The following is a 25640-nucleotide window of genomic DNA, read 5'->3' as shown; positions in this document are numbered from 1 at the left end:
TCACTGGCAACCTGGAATGTCATAAAACCAGCACCGATGGTCCTTTTTCTAGCTCCGACATCCTTTTTTCTCACCTTAAGAACCTTACTTACTATCTCCCTTCAGTTCCCCACCCTTTTCTTATTCGTGTTTGTCTTCCTCCTGCAAAAGCGATAACAAAAAACACTGCATTTTGAAAATTGAAAGCTAAAAAAAAAAACAAACCCTCAAAAAACCCCCCAAACACTCAAGCATGTGACTAATCATGGGCAAAACATCTTAATTGACACTTTGACTCAAGCCTTTTTGGAAGCTACTAATACTCAGTCCTACTCACTCTTCAAGGAACCACCTTGTATTCCACAATCAACCCACATGGTCTTGAGGTTATTTTAAAGAGGCCAGTTATGTTGCTTTTTTAACAGACTGGATTCAGGAGGAAATATAGCAGGCTCTTTCTCTGTTGTTTTCAGTAGTGACAAGTAAACTGCTCGAGTAAATTCTCAGACTGCTCAGTCTCCTCATAGTGCCCAACTTTTCACAAAAGCTACTAGTTATATGTTTATTGACTAGGTCTCAACTCCCACAGGCCACAGAACATCGAGGGCAGAATGTAATTCTCTGGCCTTACAGCTCCACCAGCCCTGCTTGTTATCATTTAACCATAACACAGCTGAGATTTCCCGAGGAAATTCTTGTCTTTTCTACTACTCCAAAACAGGGCATAAGGCATACTAATGAACTCAACCATGGTATTTCTCAGTCAAAGAAAAATGCCACTTCATTTGTCATATTAGTATCTGATTCCAAATGACATTTTAATTTTGCTAAAGGAATTGATGAGAGGTGGCCACAGAAAAGAGGGAAAGCTGACCGCTTGAATACTTGGCCCACAGAAACCCTGCCATCAGGCTTGCTGGGCATGCCATCTTGGATACCAGATGGACAGAGCAACTGATGTTATGACCACGATGGCTTTGTTTTGACCATTATCTCTATCAGGGAATTCCTGCAGCCCCCCCCCCCCCAGAGTGAATACACTGGAAGCACACTGTAACTGTCACTGTCATTTTAAAATATTCTTCTGAGTTCATAGGAAGAATAGGAAAAAAGTTACCTTCCTACTAATGTCTCACACGTTACTTTCAAAATTCTTGTATATTTATCATATCCTTTTGTGTGATGTTCATATCCACTCTCTTCATAAGGTGGGGAAACTGAGAGTAGGAGACACAATTAGTGCCCAATCCATCCATTCATCATTCTTGAACTTATTGAAGACTTATTACTACAGAGTCACCTGTGGCCTTTCTCTGGCTGCAAGAGTAGGCTCAGTCTTCCCTGGGAAGTGCTGGGGAGTAAACTACCCTGGGGAGTAGCCCTCAATGAATCACAGGGTTTCTGAGTAAATAGCCCAGCTTCCTCACCCCTCAGGGAGGACCTCTCTGAAGTGTGTTTCACAGTGTCTCCCAAAGGTTCCCAGTGGGATGGATCCACAGGTGCCCACAGCAATGACCTGTTCATGAACATACCCTCAACTGTCCACCTTCCCGTCTCACTTCCTCGCTCGCATACTGGTGATTTCAAGGGCTCACCTCACAAATAAACTACTTGTATCCAAATCCTTGTCTCAAGGTCTGTTTCTGGGGAAGCTCAACCTAAGACATGGGGGCACAGAGAAGATTAATATCTGCTAAATATCACACAGCTACTTCATGGAGAATGAGGGCTGGAACCCACAACTTTGGATTTCTGGTACGTTTACCAGATTAGGTTGCCTCTTGCTGATGACCGGCACTTTACAGAATTGGTTGCAGGACTTCTTGGCAAAATGAGGACACTATAAATGAAACGAAGTTGTTAGATGGCTAGTCTTGGCCTCTTAGGCACACAGCACCACCAGCAGGAGGAAACAGAAAAATAAAGGGTGGTAATTACCTAGCATGACGAAAGGGACTCCCAGGAAGGTGGAATTGTATTTCCCACCAGTAAGATTGATGATCCCAGCTGCAGTGAGAGTGGCCAGGCTTATGGTCACCAACCCGAGCAGACCTAGCCAGGGTTTGCTGCGGACGCAGTCCTGCATAGAGCAGCAGAGGATGGCCATAGTGACCACCAGGATCAGGCTGGTGACCAGGTAACGTTCTGACACACGGCTGGTCTTCTGGAAATCTTCCCTCAGTGATGAGGACGTGTAAGGGTATATTTTGATTTTGCTGTTGGATTTCTGGAACAGTCTGACAGTGTCGCAGAAGCTGGACTCCCACCTCTCAGCCACCATGTCATTGAGACTGTTGATTGACTGCAGGTAGTAGGTGAGTTGGATGGCCTCTGCAGATTTCACCCGGTCCTTGCTGTGCACGGTGACACCCCCAAGCTGATGCCCATTGTACACGGCCCTCCCGTCTTTTAAGTGAGTGATTGGGTATGTGATAGCAAAATTGGTCCGATTGGTGGCCCGAGCATTCCTTAGCTCTTCCAGGACATGCACTATGTCATCCACGATGCAAGTCTTATCATTATTCAGGATACATATATGGGCAAACGTGTAATTAAAACCAGGCCTTGGAACCTGGATCTTGGTCACAGCAGCATGCAACTGTTGGGAAAAAATGAAAATGTTTATTACCAAAAATTAGATGTTAATAAGACAGACATTAGCTCTGTGGGTTTGAATATTTCTGTTTTTTGTTTTTTGAGGGGGGAGTCATTCATTCCATCTCTAAGCTAAAGAGTTCAAATTAAATGTTACAATCTTAGATCAGAAATAGGTAGTAGGGATGCAAAACACACACTTGACCAGTGGCTCTCACAGTGTGTCCCCTAAACCAGCAGCATCAGCACAACCTGGGAGCTTGTCAGAAATGAAAATTCTTGTGTGTGGGGGAGGGTGGAGCCTAGGAATCTGGGTTTTCACAAGTCCTCCAGGGAATTCAGATGCAGCTAAAGTTTGAAAAGTGCTACATTAAAGCACCAGCATTATTTCCACAAGGTCTTTATTTGGGATCCAATTGGTCTATAGTGTTTGGAAATCTTATATAGGTCCCCTGTTCAGTCTCCCTCTTGAAAATGTAATGTAAAAAGTGAACTAAGGTACAATTCCAAATGCAGAGGTCCTCTGCAGCTCCATCCTTTGCTGCTGATTTATAGGGCAGCCAAATGATCTTCTCATCCAATTCAATCACTCTCTACCATAAAAGACAAGAGGTTCACCTTGAGGGTCCTTGTATTCCTTGGTTTTCTTTGTCTGCATAGTAGGAAGGAAGAGAGCTGTAACTGTAAGAGCCTGGCTGGGATACATGGGAATCATGCGAAATGAGAACAATGGGATTTATTCTACATGTTGCCCCATGTTGAATTTGCTTTGCCCAGGTACTGTATTCCTGCCATCAAAGTGCACATGAGAACACAAGCACTAATTTAACTGCCCCTACTACATGCCAGACACAGTTGTAGGCCCTTTACACAGATTAACTCATTTAATCCTTATCAGAAACTACAACGTAGTTACAAGTGCTAGCCTCATTTTACAGATGAGGAAATTGAGACAAAAAAACCCAAGTCACTTGCCCAAGGTCACACACATGGTAAGAGGCAGAGCTGGGCTATACCAGGCAGTCTGGCTCCAGAACCTGTGCTCTTAGCTCCTCACCATACGCCTCTAGGTTGGCACTGCCAGTAGCCGAATGAAGGTTCTTGCCAGCAACTAATTCCTGAATTTGTGCTTTTACTACCCCACCCCTAAAAATCACAAGTAGGAATATGTGTAATCTGTCTAAGATAAGAAAACAAGGCAATGTAGGGAGGCAGTAAGGGACTTAAATGACCTACTGCCATGTGTCAGGGTTTCACACCTGAAGTTCTCTCAACAGTTCATTTTACAGATGAGACAACTGAGGCCTGGAGAGAGCTGTCTTTTTAAATGGCATTGTGTTACTGTTTCAATAGTAGCTACAGGTCCCTAATTTAACTGTATCAACTAGCCAGCTGCTTGTCCTCATGGTGGCTTTGCTTTCTCTGTGTAAAATGTGGCCAGTCTGGAAAATGAGGCCAGTGGCAGACACGTAGTTGAGTGTTAAGGAAATGAGTGTATCTAGGATTGTGCCTAGCACTGTGTGGGCTCTCCCAAAAGCACAGATAGCCATTATTGCGTGTCTGATGAATGAAGAACATTTCCTATGTAAAGAAAATAGAATTTAACATACACAGAGTAGCCATACTGTAGCTGTGCCATTACAGCTCATAATCTTCTGAGACTCTCCATGACCCTGATAAATTTTCTCAGATTTCTGTTCTAGATAGATTATTTGTTAAGACATTTTGCTCTGCACGTGCCTGGGCAAGTGGGATATTATGCTTTTAAAAATATATCTGAAGGGCACCGGCTGTCAAAATTTTTTTGTTAGCACAGAGCATGAGTTGTTAATCCTAATTTTTAGTGCCTCTTTCCCTCACATCTCTTCATGGGTACCAACATTTAGGTTCATAAAACATTTTACTGTATTATGTTTGGCTGAAATATTTTGAGTTCTTTCATATATATTAATATATAGCTACACACACAAGGAGACCTAAGGGGCTATTTTCACAACCCTAAACATATGCTAATCGTTTGTTTTGATGCTTTGGGACTAATGGTGAGCAAAATGTCTTCAATGGTTTTAAGCTGTGAAAGTGTGCTTTTATCCATTCTTTTCTAAGCATGGTCCAGTGAATTTTGATTAAAAGAACTCCTAACTACAAAAATTTTCCAAAATGTAAAAGGTTATTTTGGACAGGAGAAGAACTAAGGAATTTAAAGACAAGAGAGTTTTGATAAGAGATGAAAGAAAGACTTTGGGGAAAGATTCAAAAGAGGCTAGAAAAGGAGTGGTATTGAAAGCATGCATATGTGTAATATTTAGTGCATTGTTTGTTCCCATGAGCAGTGTAATAAATCTTCCTTAGAGTGATTACTAAATATGTCAAGAGAAAAAGATTGCCAAATAAGATGGTGTTAAGCCACAGGGCTGAACCCAATTATAGCAAGGGGATATTTTCCATCCATTCTCTAAGTTGACCATGCCCTGCTGGGTGGGGAGTTGTAAACTATTTAGTGATCTGCCAACTCTGCAGATCTACTGCTATGACCCCTGAGACCATACATTGAAGAAAACAGACACCATGTTAACCCCTGTACCACCAGACCATAGGAGAATGAGAACCTTATTGAAGTCTGAGAGAGGGAAGGTTTCTTAACACCAGAGCTGCTGTAAGATACGCCTGCCTTGACTTTCTGATGGAGTGGTGGGCAGAACATGTGTCACTCTTGCTTCTGAGTGGCAGGGTGATACAGAGTGACAAAGCAGTCAGAGAGGGAGTGTTGTCTGAGGCCACCCACCTGGCAGGGGGAGCCTGTGGGATTCTACTGTGGGATAAGAGGTGAAAGGATAATAAGAGGCATGGGAAAGGAGAGTTAAGACGTACTCCCTTCTGTGACATCTGAGATAGCTCCGTTCTGATTTTTGGTTCTTATGACTCTATATCTAGTACACACACAGTCCACTCTTGGACATCCACAAAGTCATGGACAGACAGACTGCACATGCTACCCGAACATCTACCCATATAGGGTTTTAGAAAGCCCTGACTTTCCTACAGGAGCCCCACTCAGGATAGTAGAAACATTAGTAGATGTTCTAAACTATGGTACCAGATATATTCACAGGGGAAAAAGGAAGCCAGAGATCAAAGCTATGCTTCAGATAATACGCAAAATGGACAACCACAATCCACACAAGTTTAATATTGAACTAGGTAAGAGACTCTCTTCTCAAAAAAAGGGAAAAATGACACAAAGTAATAGTCCTCACCCTTGGTGCGGTCTGAATCTGTCATGCAAATCAACATATAATCCGTGTTTCTATCACTATGTATAGATTTTAGATGATTCACCCAACACACATTCAACAAGTACTCATCAAATCCTCTATGTTGCCAATAATAGGATAATTTCCCTGAATTTAGTGTGCTTGCACTCTTGCATGGAAGAATCATGAGGTACAATGTCCAAAACAAAGGAAATATCCTAACAGTAAACAATGCCAAGCATTTTGTACTAGTAAAGCCCAATCCAATGTCAATTCTGATCAGAACAGTTTTGATTATTATTGTACTTGCTGTGAAAGAGGCCAGACCGAACGTTAAATTGAGATTCATTCCAAAGCCCTGAACATATCATTTAAATTATTAGCTGCTTTGCTCTCATCACCCTTCAGTTTGAGAATGATAATGATAATAGTAGGACTTTCTGTACAGTTGTAAAAATTTATTCAATGCAAAGACTCTATGAAAATGGTTAAATGATTGTCTTCAATTTACAGCTGGTGCAACTGAGGCCTAAAGAATTTTAATCACTCACCTATGACGACCGAGTTTAAGTAAAAGGCAGATGCAGGATCCTAAATCAGGTCTTACGCCACAGCAGGACACTTATCCTGGACCAACACAAATTCAGTAGTGAGGACATAGAGAATTTAGAGAAGAGTCAGCCTGCCTGGTTCAAATAACTAGTGGTAGGTATGACTGAGCCGTGGGACGGTCACATGTGGAGGTGTGGGATCCAATAAGAGAGACCAGAAATAATCCAAACAGCCAAACCACATCTCCAGATGGCAATATTATATGATAATATTAATAGGTAATGAAGGGGATAGATTTTGAGTTTATTGATTTTTCTTAATCACCATCCAGCCTCTTAAATTACTAACTAAACCATTTCAAAGACAGGCTTACTAAGAAAAAAGGCCATGGATACAACGAATCCAGTAATAAGTTGTGGCTTCCAGTATGGCTTCTGCTACTTACCTTTGAAGTGTCAGAGACCTTAGGAATGTCACTCTACTTCTTTAGGTCTGAGACTTCAGGTCTCAGATTTATCAGTAAAAAAGAGGTATTGATCTAGCTCATCTTTAAGGACAAACCCTTCCAGGTCTAACACTACATAACTGTAAGATGAGTGACATTCACAAACTATGCAATCAGATACTGGGTGAGAAAGTTAACTTTATAAATATCAGTTTAAGATTTTATTACAGCTGCTTGAGGTATGCTTTTCCAAAACATTGACGTTCTTTTTAGGACAACGACAGACCTGATAGTGATGAAACCCAGATGGAAAATAGGGTAAAGAAAATAGGTTTCCTAAAAAAAAAAAAAAAAAAAAAAAAAAAAAAAAGATTCCCTTCTCTGAGTGATTTCTCGTTCTGGGGAGGCACTGGCTCTTATAATCCCCTTCTGCCAGAGCCTGGGACAAAGCCAGTGTGGGCTGCCGGTCACGACAGGCCAGAGTCTAATTTCCTCTCTGCCTCTCCTTGGCACACTCAGATCTTCCTCAGAAGACAGCAGGGACACCTTGCAGAGGAGAGTACAGAAGGGATCTGGGAGGAAGGAAGTCTCTGCTCCTGAGTGGTGACTAACATAGGAAAAATACCTGTGGGTTTAGAGGATCTTATACAATACCTTTCAGCTCTTTTGTATTTGTTTCTTGTTGAAAAGAGAAGAGGGAAGGCAGGATGGCCACTCTGCCCATGCAGGGCAATTAATACTCTCTGGGAAGAGTCTCAAGCAGTCCCCAGGAATCTCATGTGCTAGGGAAGACTCGGAGAAGGTGTGGGTTCCCCAGGTTCCAGCAGGATGGAGCTCCAGTCACCTCCAGTGGGAGTTAGCCTGATGATGCCCCCTTTATGGGCTGCCTTCCCTTCCTTGTCTCACATTCCCACCTCCGCTTCTGCTACTCCCAAAGAAGCTGCATACATTTTAAAAATGTAAAAAAGGAGACTGTGGTTTGCCTTCCTAACTTATATCATTTGCCCCCAAATATTACCTTCCAAGTGACACTACATCAAAATTGCTTAAGAATGCTTTCAAGGAATATCTGTTTTTCACCCCTAAATGAAATGTTTTCTTCACTGAATCCCTCCAAATCCCAGGTCTTGTTCTGGGTCTATCTATATTTTGCAACTGTAAATGGCTAGGTACTAACTGGCAAGGTATCCTCACCCAGGACACAAGAAAATACCTTGAAGTGGATGGATCTGGCCGCTGCAGTTCATAAATTACGCTAACTCCTTTGGTATTATGTTCTGCCTTTGCATGATCTCACTCTCACCCACTCTCTTTCCTCTTCTTTTAATAGAAATGCATTACATCAGAACACCAGAAGTCGCAAGTTGGGGATTGTTACCATGATTCATTTGTAGTGCAGCCAAAAGCAAGTTAGTCATCCCTTAATAAGTGAACAGAAATATCATTCTGCCTTTGAAACATTACATTTTCAGAGGACACCAAATTTAAGCTGTGGATGTAGCCAAACAAGTGACTATCTATCCACACGCTTCCTCTGCACAAGTGTGCCTGGTGTCATGCTGACCTGCTCCAGTGACAAAAGACAAATGGTCACCTCTGTCAATACTGCAATGCCAGTGCGAGTCTGGGGGAGTGGACTGCTTCTGTTTTGCTCCTTATTCTTACAGGGGGGTAAACACTCTTCTTGGGGGTGTTGACACTGAAAAGCAGCCAAGGCAGCCCCACATTGTAATTCCCCAAACAAGCTGAGTTTGTCTTTGCAGCCTTGGCTGAAAAAACAAAGCAGCTTTGGATTTGAAGCAGATAAATTTCAGATTTTAGAAACAAAAAATAATGATGGTGAAAGAAAATGCAATAGCGATATCTCATTGCAACTTCTGCCTCATTCCATATTGGTCCAGATGAGAAAGACAATACAGTGAACCACAGGTCCAATAATGTCTTTATTTCCATGGTCTGGGAGAAAATCTCACTTGGTCTTGATTTTTTAAAAATCCTTGAGATCGTGAAGATGCCTGGGAATCTGTAAAGTTAAACTTTCTGATTATAGTGGTTATTTTTTAATTCTCTAAATTCTCACTTGATTTCATGGTCAAGCTTAAACTTTAGTTGAGCAAGTTTGTGGGTGATGAGTTTTGCTGGCTAGCTCTAAGAGGACTGGATGCTCAGAGAAATGGGAGAATGTTAAAGCTGACTGAGGGGCCAAACTGCAAAGGAAAGTGCCAAGTATGCAGGGAACAGGCAACAGTTGTCTTAAGATTTGGTTAGGAGAACACAAATAGCCATTGCAAAGAACAGGAAAAGCAGGATGCCAAGGACATTTAGGTCTAGAGAATGACCCGAGTGGGAGGAGCACTGCATCAGGAGTCAGAAGGCTTCAATTTTAGCCCTGGTTCTGGGTCTTGATGGTCATGTGACTTAGAGATAAACAAAAAATTAATCTATGAAAACATGCCACTTCTCTGCTCTAAATCTCCCAAGGCTTCCCCATTATGCTCAGAGCAAAAACTCAAGTGTTGACTATGGCCAATGACGTGAGAAAGTGTACTTGCTGACCTCTCCGGACTAGTGTCTTACGATTCTCACATCACACTGCTTGTCTGGCTTTTGATTCTGCCTAGAATGTTGTTCCTTCAGTCACCTATAAAACTTGTGTCCTCACTTCGTTTACTTCCCTGCATCAATGCAATCATCTTCCCTGACTGCATCCCTAATTTTTTTTTAAAAAAAGTAGCAGTCCTTGGCATCACCATCATCTTTTCTTGTTCTAATTTTCTCATGGCCCCGATCACGATAGGACATTATCAAAGGTTTCCTTGTTTCCTTTTTTAAAAAAAATATTTTTATTTCAGAATATTAAGGGGGTATAAATGTATACATGTTTTTGTTAGATAGATAGCTTTATAATGCTTTAGTCAGGGCTATAAGTGTGCTCTTCACCTGAACATTGTTCACTATACCTGTTAGGTAGGTTTTTATTCCTCCCTTCCTCCTCTCCCCATCCCCCCTTCTTTTTTTTTTTTTTTTGAGACAGAGTCTCACTTTGTTGCCCAGTCTAGAGTGAGTGCCGTGGCATTAGCCTAGCTCACAGCAACCTCAAACTCCTGGGCTCAAGCAATCCTCCTGCCTCAGCCTCCCGAGCAGCTGGGCCTACAGGCATGCACCACCATGCCCGGCTAATTTTTTGTATATATATATTTCAGTTGGTCAATTAATTTCTTTCTATTTTTAGTAGAGACAGGGTCTTGCTCAGGCTGGTTTCGAACTCCTAACCTCGAGCAATCCGCCTGCCTCAGCCTCCCAGAGTGCTAGGATTACAGGCGTGAGCCACCACGCCCGGCCACGCCCCCCTTCTTGACTTCCAATGATTTTTATTTCTTTCTGTGCCCATCAATTAGTTCCAAATTCTTAAAGAGTACATGTAATGATACAAGATGGTTATTGAACACTGGGAAGAAAGTACTGATCGTTGTTTCTTTATTCTGCTGTCCCCACTAGAATATGAGTTCTGCTGTGGTGGAACTTGTGTCTGTTTGGTCCACCTCTACGTCTCTGTTACCTAGAACAGTGCCTGGAACACATACCAAGTTAGCTGTGGGTTAAACACATGAACATAATAATCTCATGAGTGAATGGACTTTAGTCTGTCTCATGGGCATGATGAGGGCCAAATGAGATGACGGATATGCATGCCTTTTGTAAACTCCGGAGGCCTACACAAATGTAATTATGTTATCATATAGCAGGAAGCATGGATAATATCTCCTCTGGTTAGTGGTCTTACGGCTGTCCAAACATAACCTAGAGTTGATTCCTGATTGCCCTGGACCCCAGATCTTTCCCAATTTGACAACATCTTGTGCTTTATTGGAAAGGTTGTGGGTCGTGACATTAGAATGCCACAAGTTCAAATCCTACCTCTGTTAGTACTAGCTGTGGGACTGTAGCAGACACAGCTGGGCCCTGCCTACATTCCTTTGCCCTTATCACTTTAGCTCACCAGCCCTATTTCCAGTCTGCTGTGGAAATACTGGGGTATTAACATACTATCTCAGTCCCAAGCAGCCTGGACCTATGGCTAAAGACAGTCTGTGTATAAACAGCTCACATGTCGCCCCAGGTGGGTAACCCTGCAGCATGTATTTCTCACTATTTCCCAGAGTTCCCTAACAGGATTAGGCTCCAGTTGCCCACAGGGCAAATGGCTTGACAATGTCCCCATAACTGACTGCTTCCCTTCCCTATCTCATGCTGCCATTCTCTTCCCAGTGCTTCCTGGGATTGTCTTCCAAATATACCACTTTCATGGAGTCTTTGACTCCAGGTCAGCTTCTGGGGGAATCCAAATTGAGCCAATGACTTTAGGCATTTAATTCAGTTTCATTATCTGTAAAATGGGGATAATCCTTACCACATAGGGTCATTATGATAAGATAAAAGGTGTCTGGCCTGCCATTTAGTATTAGGCCAAACCGTATAAAATTGCCATTTCTGGCTGGTCGCAGTGGTTCACATCTGTAATCCTAGCACTCTGGGAGGCCAACGTGGGAGGATCGCTCAAGGTCAGGAGTTCGAAACCAGCCTGAGCAAGAGCGAGACCCCCGTCTCTACTAAAAATAGAAAGAAATTAATTGGCCAACTAAAAATATAGAAAAAATTGGCCAGGCATGGTGGCCTGTGCTTGTAGTCTCAGCAACTCGGGAGGCTGAGGCAGGAGGATGGCTTGAGCCCAGGAGTTTGAGGTTGTTGTGAGCTAGGCTGACGCCATGGCACTCTAGCCCGGGCAACAGAGTGAGACACTGTCTCAAAAAACAAAATTTTTTTAAAAATAAATAAATAAAATAAAATTGCCATTTCTTTAGGTTACAAAGTGGTTCAATAGTGGCAGTTTCATGTGGTTTACCTAATTGACCTTCAATGACTGTTTGTTCTTTCCCTCTCTTGGCCCCTCCTCCCCAATATTCTTGTCAGAACCTAAGTGGGTATCAGAAACATTTTTTGGTTTCCAAGAGATAATTTGTTGGTACCAGGGAAGACTTGTAGAAAACAGACAGCAGTTTTTGGGCTAGGAAGGAGCTCACAAATCTATCCAGTTATTCCCTTTTCCACAAACAAAAACAGAGCTGCACACGTTTGGGTATAAGCTCCCACATGCAATTGTAATTCATGCTTTTAGTAGTTCCAGCTTAAGAAAAGAAACCAAAAGTCAAAATGCCATATAAGCCATATCTGTGAAATATCTGAAACTGTGAATAATTAATAACGCCATTAAATCTAAAAAATTATGAATATGTGTCTCCACCAGATGAGCTCTTTGGCAATTTTTTTTCCTTGAAAGGATTTTCTAAGCTTCTTATGGGCACTGAGCTTGAGAATAATGAAAATTATGGCTGATGGAAAAAAAAACAAAACAAGAAACAAGTTCCACCTAATGACATGGTAATGGCTCTCCCGAATGATGGACCATGAGCCTTATAAGAATGAGTACTTGACGTCATTCATAAAAGAGCGTTAATACCTGATAGTGCATTTTTCCCAACAATAATTTTTCTGTGTTCTCAAGGTTCTCATACAAAGCTACTGCCCTTAAAAATCATATCAGCATTTCAGCCACTGCCCTCCATTTCCTGTTCTAAAGAGAGGTCTTATAGAGAGCAAAAGGTCAAGCTGTGATAGTTTCTGTGATTCAGCTTGCTAAGGCCTTGACCCTTCTGGGAGATGCTGATGTTGGTGACATAGTTTGGCATTGTGGGGACAGACTGCCTGACTCAAATCCCAGCTTTGGCACCTAGCAGATGAATAATCTTGGACACGAAGCTGTTATTTAATGGCTATCTCCGTGCCTCAGTTTCCTCATCTGTAAAATGGGGACAATGATAGTACTATCTCATTAGGATTGTTGGAGGATACAAGAAAAATTGAATGTAAACTGCTTGGTAGTCTCTGACACATAACATTTACCTAGTAAGTGTTTGATAGCAAAATAAATAAATAAATAAATAAATAAACAGAAAACCCCGCTTCTATCTTCTGTTTTGCCTTGTTCCACCCCAACTTTTTTTACATTTAAATAATGGAACTTCCTCAGTTGTTCTTGAAAAGTATATTCAATAAAATGTAAAGGTGACAGATTTTTGCTCACATCTTTGATGAGAGACTATGGGTAAAGTGGGGTTAGAAGCATGCATCAGTATAAATATTTGAAGAGAATAGCTGGATAGGATAGTATGTGCTTAAAAGTTGGCACTTCCTAATTCCAGTATAAGCTCCCAGCCTAAAAAACGATCCCATCTTCTTCAGGTTAGCCCCCTAGTTAGATTACCATGCACAACAAGTAAAGGAATCCAGTGCAGGCAGGTAAAGATGGTGGGAGTAAAAGAAGGAAACCAAAAAGTATTAAGTGCCTACTAAGTGTTGGACATTGTGCAAAAAATGCTACATCTATCCTCTCATTTAATCCTTACAGCAACTAAGAGAGGTAGATATCATACTCCCATTTCTGGGTAAGGAAACTGAGCCTCAAGAAGCTTTAATAACTTGCCCAAGGTCACAAATTTAGTAAGTGGATCAGCCCAGATTTAAATCCTAGGCTCAGAAGATTGTCCCCCAGTGGGAGTTCCTTTGGTAAAATCCTCTAATCTCTCTGCTTTGGGCATTTCAATATTGATAAATTTGCTTTCTGGTATGAAGCTTAAGCATGGGCAGCCCACAGCATAGGGGTCAAACGTGACAATGCAGCCTAGGAAAAGCAACAAGACTCTGACCTGTATTGAATAGTGAAGCCCAGTGAATGCCAGATATTTACAACATAAACCTCAGAGAGAAGCCACAACCCCATTACCAATGACAAGCATGCTCAACCAGCTAGAGCCAAAGAAAACAGATGTGAAAAGAGACAAGACTTTCATCAGTCCAGATAGCATCCTTTGCATCACGTATGTTTCCTGTGTTAACCTCGCCCCACCCAGACTTACACACAAGGGAAAAGAAAAAACAAAACAAACATTTACAGAAAATATTAGTAAAAAGGCCTGGCAGTGTGTGGATTTACTGAAAAGATCAGATTGAAGTTGGGGGTGTTACAGGACTTGGGTATAATCCCTCCCCAAAGGCAGTTTAACACTAGAATATATATGCTCATGAGGATAGGGACTTTGTCTGTTTCACTCAATCCTGTATCCTAAGCACCTAGTAGTGCCTGGCACATGAAGGGAGCCCAACAAAGATGTACTGACTGAACCCTCAGTGTTTGTTCCTTCTTGCTGATTTATATTTTCTCTGGTGACATTGAATGATATTTCATTTGTACCCAAAGGCCACCGTGCTACATGCATATAATTTACATCTTAAATAAACAGATGACATTGAATTTGATCCTGTTGCTTACATGCTGCAGACAACTGGTTGGTCTCATTAGACAAATGAATATGGTTAGACTATAATCTAAAAAATGTAAGAGCAGAGAAACAATTTAGGTAGGCAATTGGGGACTAAAATAATTATGTGCTATACTTAATTATAGGGTAGTTTGAATTTTTCATGTGTATTTGTTTTTTGGGGGTTTCTTTTTTATTTGAAAAGCTTTTTTTTTAAATACAGAAGTCTAGAGACTAATATGAAAAATCTCGTGTACCTATCATCCAATGTCATGTCTATTTGAAGATTTTGCTTCTGCTATTAAGGTTGTTGATGGGTAGTGTGACCATATAATTTATCATCCAAACTGAAAACACTTTTGAAAAGCGCAAGAGGGCACTGTTAATCTTATAGGAACAGCAAGCATAAAATGGAACCAACCCAAGCAAACTAGGATATTTACTGTCCCTCTATCCATGGATGTCTAAGAAGATGCAAGCACTCATATAACTTCATCTGTTCATGCCTCACAGTGGACCTAAGATGACAATCCTTTGGTTTGCAGCCCCATCACTACTGATGAAGCCTAGAATATTGCACCTGACACTACCTTGTCATCATAAAGGCCTCCAGGAAAATAATTTGGAAAAACTCCTTTGTCTCTAACCATTTCCAGCCACATTACCTTCCCACCATTGCAATATTCTTCCATGTCAAGGCTCTGATGTTTTGTAGGATTCAGCTATCCTACAGCTCAGTTTTACTTGCTACTACAGAGGTGGGGTGCATGCATAGGACCCTTAGAACATTTCATCTACCTTCCCTGAGCACACCAGCTCTACTGAAATTGACAGATGGCTTCCACTCAGCTGTCTCACTGACATGTGGCTTCTGGAAGTGGACTGCTCAGCCAGGAGCCAAGATTGCTTTCATGTCCAAAGATGTCACTCTGGATGATTCTATCTTGCTCTAATGCTGACAGTGGCTCGCTGACTTGGCTAATGAAAATTTTCAAGGCTCACAGATATGAAGTCTATGATGGGTCTCAGACACCAGGCAGGTAGGAAGGCCAGAGCTTTTTTGCTTTGTTGAGAATTAGAGGTCATGCGGATAAAGTCTTTTGTACCTCATCACCAATTATAGCAATGAACCATTTACTCAACATGTATTAAGTGTCCACAGTGTGCTGGGAATTATAGCCCTGGGGAAATATAGCCCTGGAAATTTATAGATAAAGAACATTAAGACATAATTTTACCCTCAAGAAACGTAGAGTCTAGTGGAGGAACTTCAGGCAGAATCTCAGAATTGGTTAGCACAGGCAAATCACAAAGCAAAGTATTATAGTGCTATGATAGGAGTAGCTATAGGGTGCATTGTGGTACAGGGAGAGTCTAGTACGCTGGTGTGTAGGATGTGTGTGTGTGTAGGTGAGGGGGGTGTAGGGGTGTGTGTAGCAGCGACAAGAGTGCAATGAAATACAAAGTTGGACAGGAGACAGGAGCCAGATGAGGGAAGATTTTTCTCATTCATCCATTCAATGAAATTTATTAGTACCTATTAGTGAATCTTACCTCAATCCATGTGAACAAGACAGATAGGGCTCTTCCCTCACAGAGCATTCAAACTAAGGGAGATAAAGACAAGCAATGAGGCAATTACAAAATCTGTGTGGAGTTCTAAGATAGGAGAAGTGGAGGGTATTAAGGGAAGGGTACCCACACTGGCCTTGCGATCATCAGGGAAGACGTCTAGGAGGAACCAACTTCTAAATCAGGACCTAAGAATGAGGAAAAGTTAATTATGGGCAGAGGCTTGGCCAGGGGTGTGGAACTGAAGGAGAGAGTATTTTAGGCAGAAACTATGACATGGGCAAAATTTCAGGGGCACAAAAACCATGTCTGGGGAAATGGAAATAAACTGAGAGCAAAGTCAGAGAGGCAAGCAAGGTCCAAATCACACAAGGCCTTGTTTATTGAACTTGGAAGACAGATTTTTTTTCCTGCAGGCAAGTGGGAGCCAATGAAAGGTTTTAGACCGGGGATGATTAGAATTGTGTCTTGGGAAGATCACTCTGCCTGAAGTGGGGTAGCTGGATTGGGAAGGGTGAAGGGAGTGGAGGCAGGGAGATGGAACAAAACACTAATGCAATAACTAGTTCACTGGTGCAAAGGTCTAAACCACAGTGGCATGCTAGCTTGAAGGAAGCAAAAGGTTTATGTCTCTAGTTTTTTATAGATCTGGACAGCTTAGCCCAGGGAGTAAGCCAGGTAGTAGAATTGGATGACAAGTTTCAGCTCCATGGTACTGATTAAACATTTGGGCTGCATTTCCCAGGGTTGGGTCTTAATGTGCTATCAATCGCAGATTTATAGATGCACAGATTTAGCTTATGTGTGGCCTTTCCCTTTTCTGTATGTGCACTTCTAAAGTGCAGTCATAGATCATACAAGCACAGAAGTTCCTGGCCAATTGCTTCAAGTTCCTCTGTAGCAGATGTGGTTGGCACCCTGTTCATAGCCCTTATCTCTTGAGAGCACACCTGCCCGACTTCAAATGCCAGCACCCACACTTCTTTGTCAGAGAGCCTACTTTGCCATCTGCTTGGCAGGCCAGAAGTGCTGGGGAATTAACACCTCTTGGGAGCATCCCTCAACCAATGACAGATGGAAGTTGGCCTATAAATACCCAGCTCCCTCCCCATGGGTGGGATCACTCTGAGGTGAGCGTGTATTAAACTGGTTCTCACAGTGTCCCCAATAGGATTGTGCTCCAGTTGCCCACAGCAGTGGCCTGCTTAATTATATGCCCTCTTAGGCTCTGTCTCCTTTCTGTCTTGCTCCCTTTCTTGTTGCCCTTCACCTCCCAAATAAACTGTTTTTGTTTGTTTGTTTTTTTTTTTTTTGTTTCAGGGTTGGCTTCTGGGGAAACCCAAATTAAGACAATGTCCAATAATACTCAAAAGTGTGAGTATCCTAATGTTCTCAAAACATTAAAGCATTCTAAAACCAACTTCCACATGTCTTATGTGGAAATAAAACAAAATTTAACCCCTAGGGAGTAAAATTAGGATTTTGTGAGCTTCTCTTCATACTCAATCTTTTGATGGTGGACACATTTTTCTGATGATGTACACAGTAGGCATGCAATAAATATTTCTCCAAGAAGCCCTGATAAGTTCATGAATATAGATGGCCTGATGCTATCAACTGTACTTTCCTCTCATTTGGGACATAGTCCAATCTTTTCATTAAGGCTTAAAGCTAATCACATATTGGGTCCCGGGTATATTGATGACAAGAATACACATAACTCCTCAAGAAGGGCTTAGGTCTGCATCCTGCCAGGAATGGAGGACTGTGAGATGACATGATCTCTCATTTTTCTTCTTGCTGATGATAAAGGAAACAGGCGTTTCTTTGGCTTTTACTTTATTTGGGAAAAAAAAAAAGCTCAGAGACATAGTTAGAAGCCTCTTTGCATCCTTCTGGAACATCTCAGCAGGTAAGGTCTCAGGCTTCAGTGTTCCCTGTTGACAGCAAATGCTGGAATATTGCCCAAGTTGGACGAGAGTCCCTATCTTTACATTTTTGGATTTCTGCTGTTATGGCAGTAGGTGTGTGGGAGAGACAGCTGATGTGTTCACTGGATTCTTTCCCAGGCAGTGATGTGCCTGGGGAGTATGTGCTGATGGAGACAAATTCTCCTTGCATCGGCACTGCTGCCAGTACAGGTGTTGAAAGTCTCCATGATGGCAGTGTGTTGGATGTCAGTAAAACTGAGCGGATTTGTCTGCCAAGATTCAGGCTGCCTTTCTTCTTGTTGGTACTCACCATCGTTGGATGCTCTGCACTGCTAGGATGGTAGTCTGACTCTTCCACCTTACTAACAGGGTGGCTGACTAGAATGTGCATGTGTTATGTGTCTATGCTCTTCGATATTAAGGTATAAAATCTGTATACAGTAAAATATACAAATCTTACGTGTACAGTTTAATGAATTTTTATATGTACATGCCCATAAATATTGCTCAGATCAGGACACAGAATATCTACAGCACCCAGAAGTTCTCTCCATATCCTTTTCCAGTCAATACCCCTCCACCCCCAAGAAGAAAGCTTTTCTGACTCTGTCAACTTCAATTAGTTTTGCTTGTTCTTGAGCTTCCTATAAATGGAATCATGTAGTATGTACTCCTTTGTGTCTGCTGTCTTTCATTCAACCAGTGCCCTGTGCGATTCATCCATGTTGTTGTAGTTTGTTATTTTTATTTATTTTTGCTGTGTAATATTCCATTGTGTGAAGATATCCCACAATTTATTTTTCCATTCTCCGTTGATGGGCCTTTTGGGTTGTTTCTAGTTTGGGGGTTTTAGAAATAAAATGACTATGGACATTCTTGTACATAGCCTTTGGTGGACATATGCACTCATTTCTCTCTAGTATATACAGTGTTGTGTTGGTAAATGTTTAACAATCAATTCCCTAACAAAAATAGCTCTGGTTTATAAATGTTTGTACGTACTCCTACCATGGTTAGTCGCAGGCTACCAAGGGGATGTGAGTTAGGAAGAGATGTACCCAATCATTTTTTAAGGAGCCTGTAAGAAGCAGCCCCAGCACACCAATGGGTATATAGACCCAGGGGTGGAATTTTGGGATCATAGAGTAGGCATATAGTTAGTTTAAGTTTTCCAAAGTGATTATACCATTTTACAGTTCCACTAGCAATGTATGAGAGTTCTAGATGCCCGATATCCCCAGCAACAATTGGTATTATCAGTCTTTTTAATTTTATCATTCTGGTGGTTGAATACTGATAGCACATTTTGGTTTTAATTTGCATTTCCATGATGACTAAAACTAAGCACCTTTAAACAAGCTTATTAGCCCTGTGGCTATCTTCTTTTCCAAAGCGCCTATTCAAGCCTTTTGCTCCTTTGGATATTAGGCTGTATTGACTTTTCCTTACTGATTTGTAGAAGAATATCTAAATTCAAGATCAGTGAGAGTGACTGTAAACACTGCAAGAGAGAAGAGCTCCAGAGGCAGCCTGGCATGCTAGAAAGAGCCTGACACTGGAGTCGTACAGATCTGTGTTCATAACCAACTAAGTTAGTCACTTCCTGATGACTCTGAGCAAATCACCCTTCTGGAGCCTCAGTTTCCCCATCATCAAAATGGGATTACTGTCTTGTAGTGTTGTTGATTCCTGAATGAGACAATATAGATAAAATGCCTGGAAGAAAAGCCCATCACAGGTGCCCAGCACTCTTTTGTCTACTGAGAAATATTTCCTCGTCTCAATCAGAAAATGTAGTTGGCGCCTTCACCCAGGAGTTGCTATTCATGAAGTGCATGATGGTTTTAATTTAATACCTAGAAATGCAATATTCTTCCTGGCTGTCTAGTGGTGTTATTGTCATAGAGCAAGTGCCTCTTCTTTTGATATGAGGATTGCATTCTTTGTGAGAAGTAGCACTTCTCTTTTTGTGGGAGGTACAACAGCAAGGTTTACCAGATCTGATATTCTGCTGATTCTGCTGTAACTTACTTGATGTGAGGCAGGAAGGATCTATAGGGTACTTTTTAGAGCCCTGTCTTCTATTTTGGGGGAGAGGCTGTTGCAAATTAGCACTAATAAGAAACAGGCTGTTTCAGAAAGGGCTGCAGAGTGAGCAGCTAAGTTGCAGTCCCCCACTCTCTCTTCTAAGAGTTTGGACTTGTGAGAAATGATGGGCTCAGCTTAGGTGTCATTCCTCCAGGAAGCCTGCCCTGGCAACACAAATTAGGCCCTGATCCCCTGTGTGTGGACACATCTGTTTCATCACTTGCCATATTATAACGGCATCTTCTTTCAGCTCTTTGAAGGAAGGAACTGAGTCTTGTTCTTTGTTACATCCCCACTCCCAGCACAGTGCACGCAAAGAGTAGGCACACAAAACTCAAGATAGAAACGTTCTGGACATGCCAACATACTCTTGTACAATCTTCTTGGCATCACTAGCATGCATTAAACAGCTTCCCCTTGAATGTCCTGAAACCTAGTTAAATATTGAGAAGTGATTAAGCAAAAGTACTAGCTAGTTCTCAGAGACTCAGGGAATAAAAAAAGCAAAATAAGACAATCAAAAAAGCAAACAAACAAACATGAGGAACAAGAACATGTAGGAATTAGATGATTGTTAAAATGGGTACATGTACTTTTATGCCTATAAAAGTAAAGATACTGTAGAAATTTAAAAACAAAACAGTATGACAATGCTTTTCTGGCCCAGCTCTCAAGGGAATACACAGGCATATATTAATACATGTATTTCTAGAAAGAATAGCATATTGGGGTTAGGAATAAAGAGATTTTAAGATTCTCAGTCTATCATTTCTTCTCTCCTTTTCCAGACTGAAGTAGCTTCATCAGAAGCAATATAAACCAGCCTGCAGATCTCAAACTAAGTTTGGATTCGTTTAAGAAATGGATGAGCTTAGGGGTTACTCTGTTACCTTGTAAATAACATAGCTAGGAGAAAGCTGAGACATAATGTAATAGAAGAACCTGAAACAGCAGTATTTCTGTAAATGCCACCTTAATGTTTTCCATCTCATATTAACCACTTAAAATAATTGTTAAAATCTGTGATGGCCCTAGCATCTATTATGAAGTGTTTATGCATAATGGGTACTAGTGGGCTTCGTAACTTTTTTTTTTTTTTTTTTTTTGAGACAGAGTCTCGCTTTGTTGTCCAGGCTAGAGTGAGTGCCGTGGCGTCAGCCTAGCTCACAGCAACCTCAAACTCCTGGGCTTGAGTGATCCTTCTGCCTCAGCCTCCCGAGTAGCTGGGACTACAGGCATGCGCCACCATGCCCGGCTAATTTTTTATATATATATCAGTTGGCCAATTAATTTCTTTCTATTTATAGTAGAGACGGGGTCTCGCTCTTGCTCAGGCTGGTTTTGAACTCCTGATCTTGAGCAATCCGCCCGCCTCGGCCTCTCAAGAGCTAGGATTACAGGCGTGAGCCACAGCGCCCGGCCCGTAACTTTTCTAAGTTAAAAAAAAAAATGGAGAACAAAAATGTCCTTAAAGGGGAAAACTGAAATGCTAAAGAGCAGACCATTTTGAAGTGGAAACATTTTCACGGTGCTTTGTACACAACTTTCTAAAGAGAGATCCCAACAGGCAGCATAAACAGCTTTCCGTAGGGAAGCCTCAGATTGTTTTTACGAGGCGGAGAATGGTGGCTTTGGCAGAGCACCCTGTAAAAGTCTATCAACCATTGGCCACTTCCCACTTGTGAGTCTGAGGGCGGGGTGCATGCTCTCAGAACACCTTCCATGGAATCTTGGGGTCTATTAGCAGTCATTAGCAGTGAGTGCTGAGGAAGCTTTGCTGCAGCAGGGCAGCAGGAACTCCTGCAATCTGCACCTGTTGCAGCATTTGGCTGGATTCCAAAAAAAAAAAAAAAAAAAAGCCTTACAGGAGCAAAAACAAACCAACCCTAAACAAGAATTTAGCGGAGGAAGATGGGAACAGTTAGAAGACAAGTTGGGAAGGGCTTTCCAGCTTTCCGGAATACCCACAGTGGCTAACAGTGGTAAAAAGAAAGTTTTTCACCGTGTTCCCAACCCATTCTAGCCCAGCCTCCTGCTGAAGATTTCCTTGTAATATACTTCAAAATTTGGGGTTAAGAAAGTTGTTTGTGTGTTTCTTTAAATAAGCTGAAGTTATGTTTAGATGGCACAAACCACTGACCTGTTTTATTTCCTTTTAAAATATATTTGTTTAGATAAGCCATGGGAAGCCATGGGAAGATAGCTAGGTTGCAAGGATTATGGCTTTACACATTTTAACTCAAAGTTTTGTGATTTTTCCCAACATCAAACAAATGGAAGAGAAAGGACTGTTTCCCTAATTTCTCCTGGCTGTACTTTTGCTGCCTCCTTCTCATCCTGGTTGCTGACACACTTGACTGAAAATCTGTGAGGCTTGCTCTGCACTTCTCACTTCCTCAGCCTGAGCCTCTGATCCAGCCCCACCCAACCCTGCCCATTTGAACCACCTGTGGAACTTTACAAGCTCAGATGCCTTGGTCCACCCTCACACCATTAAATCAGAATCTCTTGGTGATTAATATCAGACTTTTAGCCATTTGTATTTTAAAAATCTACCCAGGGGACTATAACACACACCCAAGGTTGAGAACGCTTGACAACCCTCATCAAGTCTTGTCAATTGCACCTCCAAAATCTCTCAAATCCATCCTCTCCTACATTTTCATTGCTTCTGATTTGGTTCTAGCCTTCATAATCTACCTGGATGATAGAAACAGCTTCCTAACTTACCTTTTTTCTTTTTTTTCCTTTCTTTCAGTCTACTGCCACCAGATTTATTTTTCTGAAACACCCTCTGCTTTAAATCCTCCAATGAATCTCCTCTGAAAGAATGATGGAATCTGTTTACTTCTTAGATGATGATGGAGAACAGCTGCTCCTCATGCTAAGGCAGGCTCTCTATTAGCTTAAAATGTTTTTTTAACTTTTTATTTTAAAATAATTTAAGACTCATGAGAAGTTGCAAATATAGTTCAGAGCTCCCATGTACCCTTCACCCAGCTTCCCCTAATGATAACATCTTGCATAACTATAGTATATTATCAAAACCACAAAACTGACTTTGGTACAATACTATTAACTATGGGGGCCTTATTTGGATTTCACCAGTTTTTACAGGCACTTTTTTGTGTGCATGTAGAATATGATGAGATTTTATCACATGAGCTTAATACAGTTTAAAAATGATCTGTTTGTCTGTCCGGCAGTGGTTCTCAACACTGATTGCACATTAGAATTACCTAAGGGAGCTTCAAAAAAAAAAATACCCATGTTTGGGCCCCACTCTAGACCATGGGTTAGTTCAGCACTTCTGAGACTTTAATGTGTATACGAATCAACTGAGGATCTTGTTAAAATGCAGATTCTGATTTAGTAGGTCTGTGTGGAGCCTGAGAGTCTGCAGTTCTAACAGGGTCCCAGTGGATATCTACAAAGATGATGCTGCCAGTCTGTGGACCACATTTGGAGTAGTCCATCCTGGTTTTAGACCACTGAAATGATAATCTATGGGTTTGAGGCCTGGGCATGGTTATGTTTGAGTTACTCTGGTGATTCCAATATGTACCCATGGTTGAGAACTACTAAAATATGTGATAGAATTTGAATGTTGTGTGGTCCTTGGGGGTCACACCATCCTAACATTTATTAAACCATTCTAGGTCATTTTGGTCTCCTCTGATGAGCTGTTCAAATGTCAAACAACTCTTGTAGTTAACACTTTCCTTCCTTATAATCCATATTCTTCTTCTGAAATGTAAATATATCCTGCGTGAACTCTCTCAACTTGCCTCACTTCAAGTTCTTCTCTATACGTTTCCCACCTTGAGACAAATGGGAAAGAGAGACTGTCCCTTTCCTTTCGTACTCAAATTCCATAAATGAGATTGCTTCCACTTCAGTACCTTGTCTCTTCTCATTCCCTGTCAATTGGTCACCAAGCCCACAGACATTAGAATGTTCTTTCTCTAGCGTTTGACAAGATTCACTTTCTGCTGCTGACTTTGCTTTCTATCTTGCAGAGAAAACCCAAGTCATCAGATGGGAATTATCTTCAACTTGCTGTCCCCATATAAATAACTGTATCTGTTCCCATCTTCCCCTCCTCTGAAAATCAAGGTCATGACTCTCCCTTTCTCTAAGGTCAATTGCTTTCATTGGGTTCTGCCTTTCCTCTCCTTCTTCCTAGTATAGTTTATCTCCTCTTCTCCTATATCCCAAACTCTTGCTATTAATTCTTTCCCATTGGCCTTTTAAATTTTAATATGCTCATGTCTATACTGTATTTTTTTAAAAGGCTCATTAACCCCACGTCCCTTCCAACTTCTGCCATATCTCCCCTTCTTTAAAGAACCATTTACATTTGTTGTCTCTATACTTCAAAGAGTAATTCATGCTTGCTAGCTTTATTTCCTCACCTCCCACTCACTTCTCAAACCACTACAGTCTAGAATCTATCCTAGCTCAACCGAAACTCAACAATGACTTCTAAGAGGATATAGCCAATGGCTACTTTTTAATCCTCATCTTCTTAAACTCTAAGCAGAGTTAAAGTTAATAATAAAAAGTCAAAGGAGCCGGGCGCGGTGGCTCACGCCTGTAATCCTAGCTCTCTGGGAGGCTGAGGCGGGTGGATTGCTCGAGGTCGGGAGTTTGAAACCAGCCTGAGCAAGAGCGAGACCCCGTCTCTACTATAAATAGAAAGAAACTAATAGGCCAACTAATATATATAAAAAAATTAGCCGGGCATGGTGGCTCATGCCTGTAGTCCCAGCTACTCGGGAGGCTGAGACAGAAGGATCGCTTGAGCCCATGAGGTTGAGGTTGCTGTGAGCTAGGCTGACGCCATGGCACTCACTCTAGCCTAGGCAACAAAGCGAGACTCTGTCTCAAAAAAAAAAAAACAAAAAAAAAAAAACAAAAAAAAACCGTCAAAGGAGTACTTAAAATATCTGAGATGGTTAAGCATGTTGAGATTTTTATGGGAATACAGTGGGTTCCATTAAGGCATGGACATGATTTCTTCACTGATGCATTCCCTAATGTGTGCCTGGCAAACAAAGATGTTGAGTAAATATCTGTAGTTTGACCAAAACCTTTTCTCTCTCCCATAATGTTTTCATGATTTTGACTCTCTCCTCTCCTCCTACCTCTTGACCTAGCTTTAAGTGTCTATCTGACTCCTCTACTTCTCCATATTTGTAAATGTGGTATTACTTAAGACTCTGTCTCTGGCACTTCTGATCTTGTCATATTATAATAAATTCTTCATGGGCAATAAATTACACCACCATGGTTTGACTTGTCACCTTTATGCTGACCAATCTCTAGTTCACATCAATACTTCACCTCTTTCAAACTCCAGATCTGAATTTCCATATGCCTTCTGAAGATTTGTAAATAAATGCTATGGCAGTATTTCAACTGGTATACATCCAACAGCTGAATCTTATCCTCCAAATTTGTTCTTCCACCTGTTTCCTGTAATGGTAACCATGCTGTTAAACGGCATCATCCTCTTTCTACTCACCCAGTGGGAAACTCCTAAGCCAACATCATCCTTTTCCCTTCATTTATTCCCACTTCCAGTGATCCTCAAGTCATACTGATTCCATCTCCATATTTTTGGGTCAGTATTTTAGTGTTTGTTCTGAAGCACATTAATTTCTTGGGATGTTAACAGGGGTCATCAAAAAGGTAAAAAGTATCCATATCAAATGGATATGAAAAATGCTAAACTGGATAGAGTTAAATAGGTTTCTTTACAGAGGAATTTTTTAGAGCCTTTAATATGATAATGCACATTCAATATGGGGATCTGATATGGGGATATTATATTATTTGGTATTAT

At 41.4% G+C, this 25640-nt stretch overlaps 1 protein-coding gene across 1 annotated transcript in view; it reads right to left on the bottom strand.

Moving 5' to 3' along the window:
* Positions 1-25640, bottom strand: part of PTCHD1 (patched domain containing 1) — a 56134-nt gene that overhangs the window by 14997 nt on the left and 15497 nt on the right. Inside the window, exon 2 of the mRNA XM_012784610.3 lies at positions 1918-2578. Coding sequence (XP_012640064.1) covers positions 1918-2578 — 661 coding nt within the window. The remainder of the gene's footprint in view (positions 1-1917; positions 2579-25640) is intronic.

This window comes from Microcebus murinus, chromosome X, assembly GCF_040939455.1.
Source record: "Microcebus murinus isolate Inina chromosome X, M.murinus_Inina_mat1.0, whole genome shotgun sequence".
Lineage (NCBI taxonomy): Eukaryota > Metazoa > Chordata > Mammalia > Primates > Cheirogaleidae > Microcebus > Microcebus murinus.
Note: the sequence above shows the minus strand (reverse complement) of the source record. Positions and strands in the feature narration are given on the sequence as shown.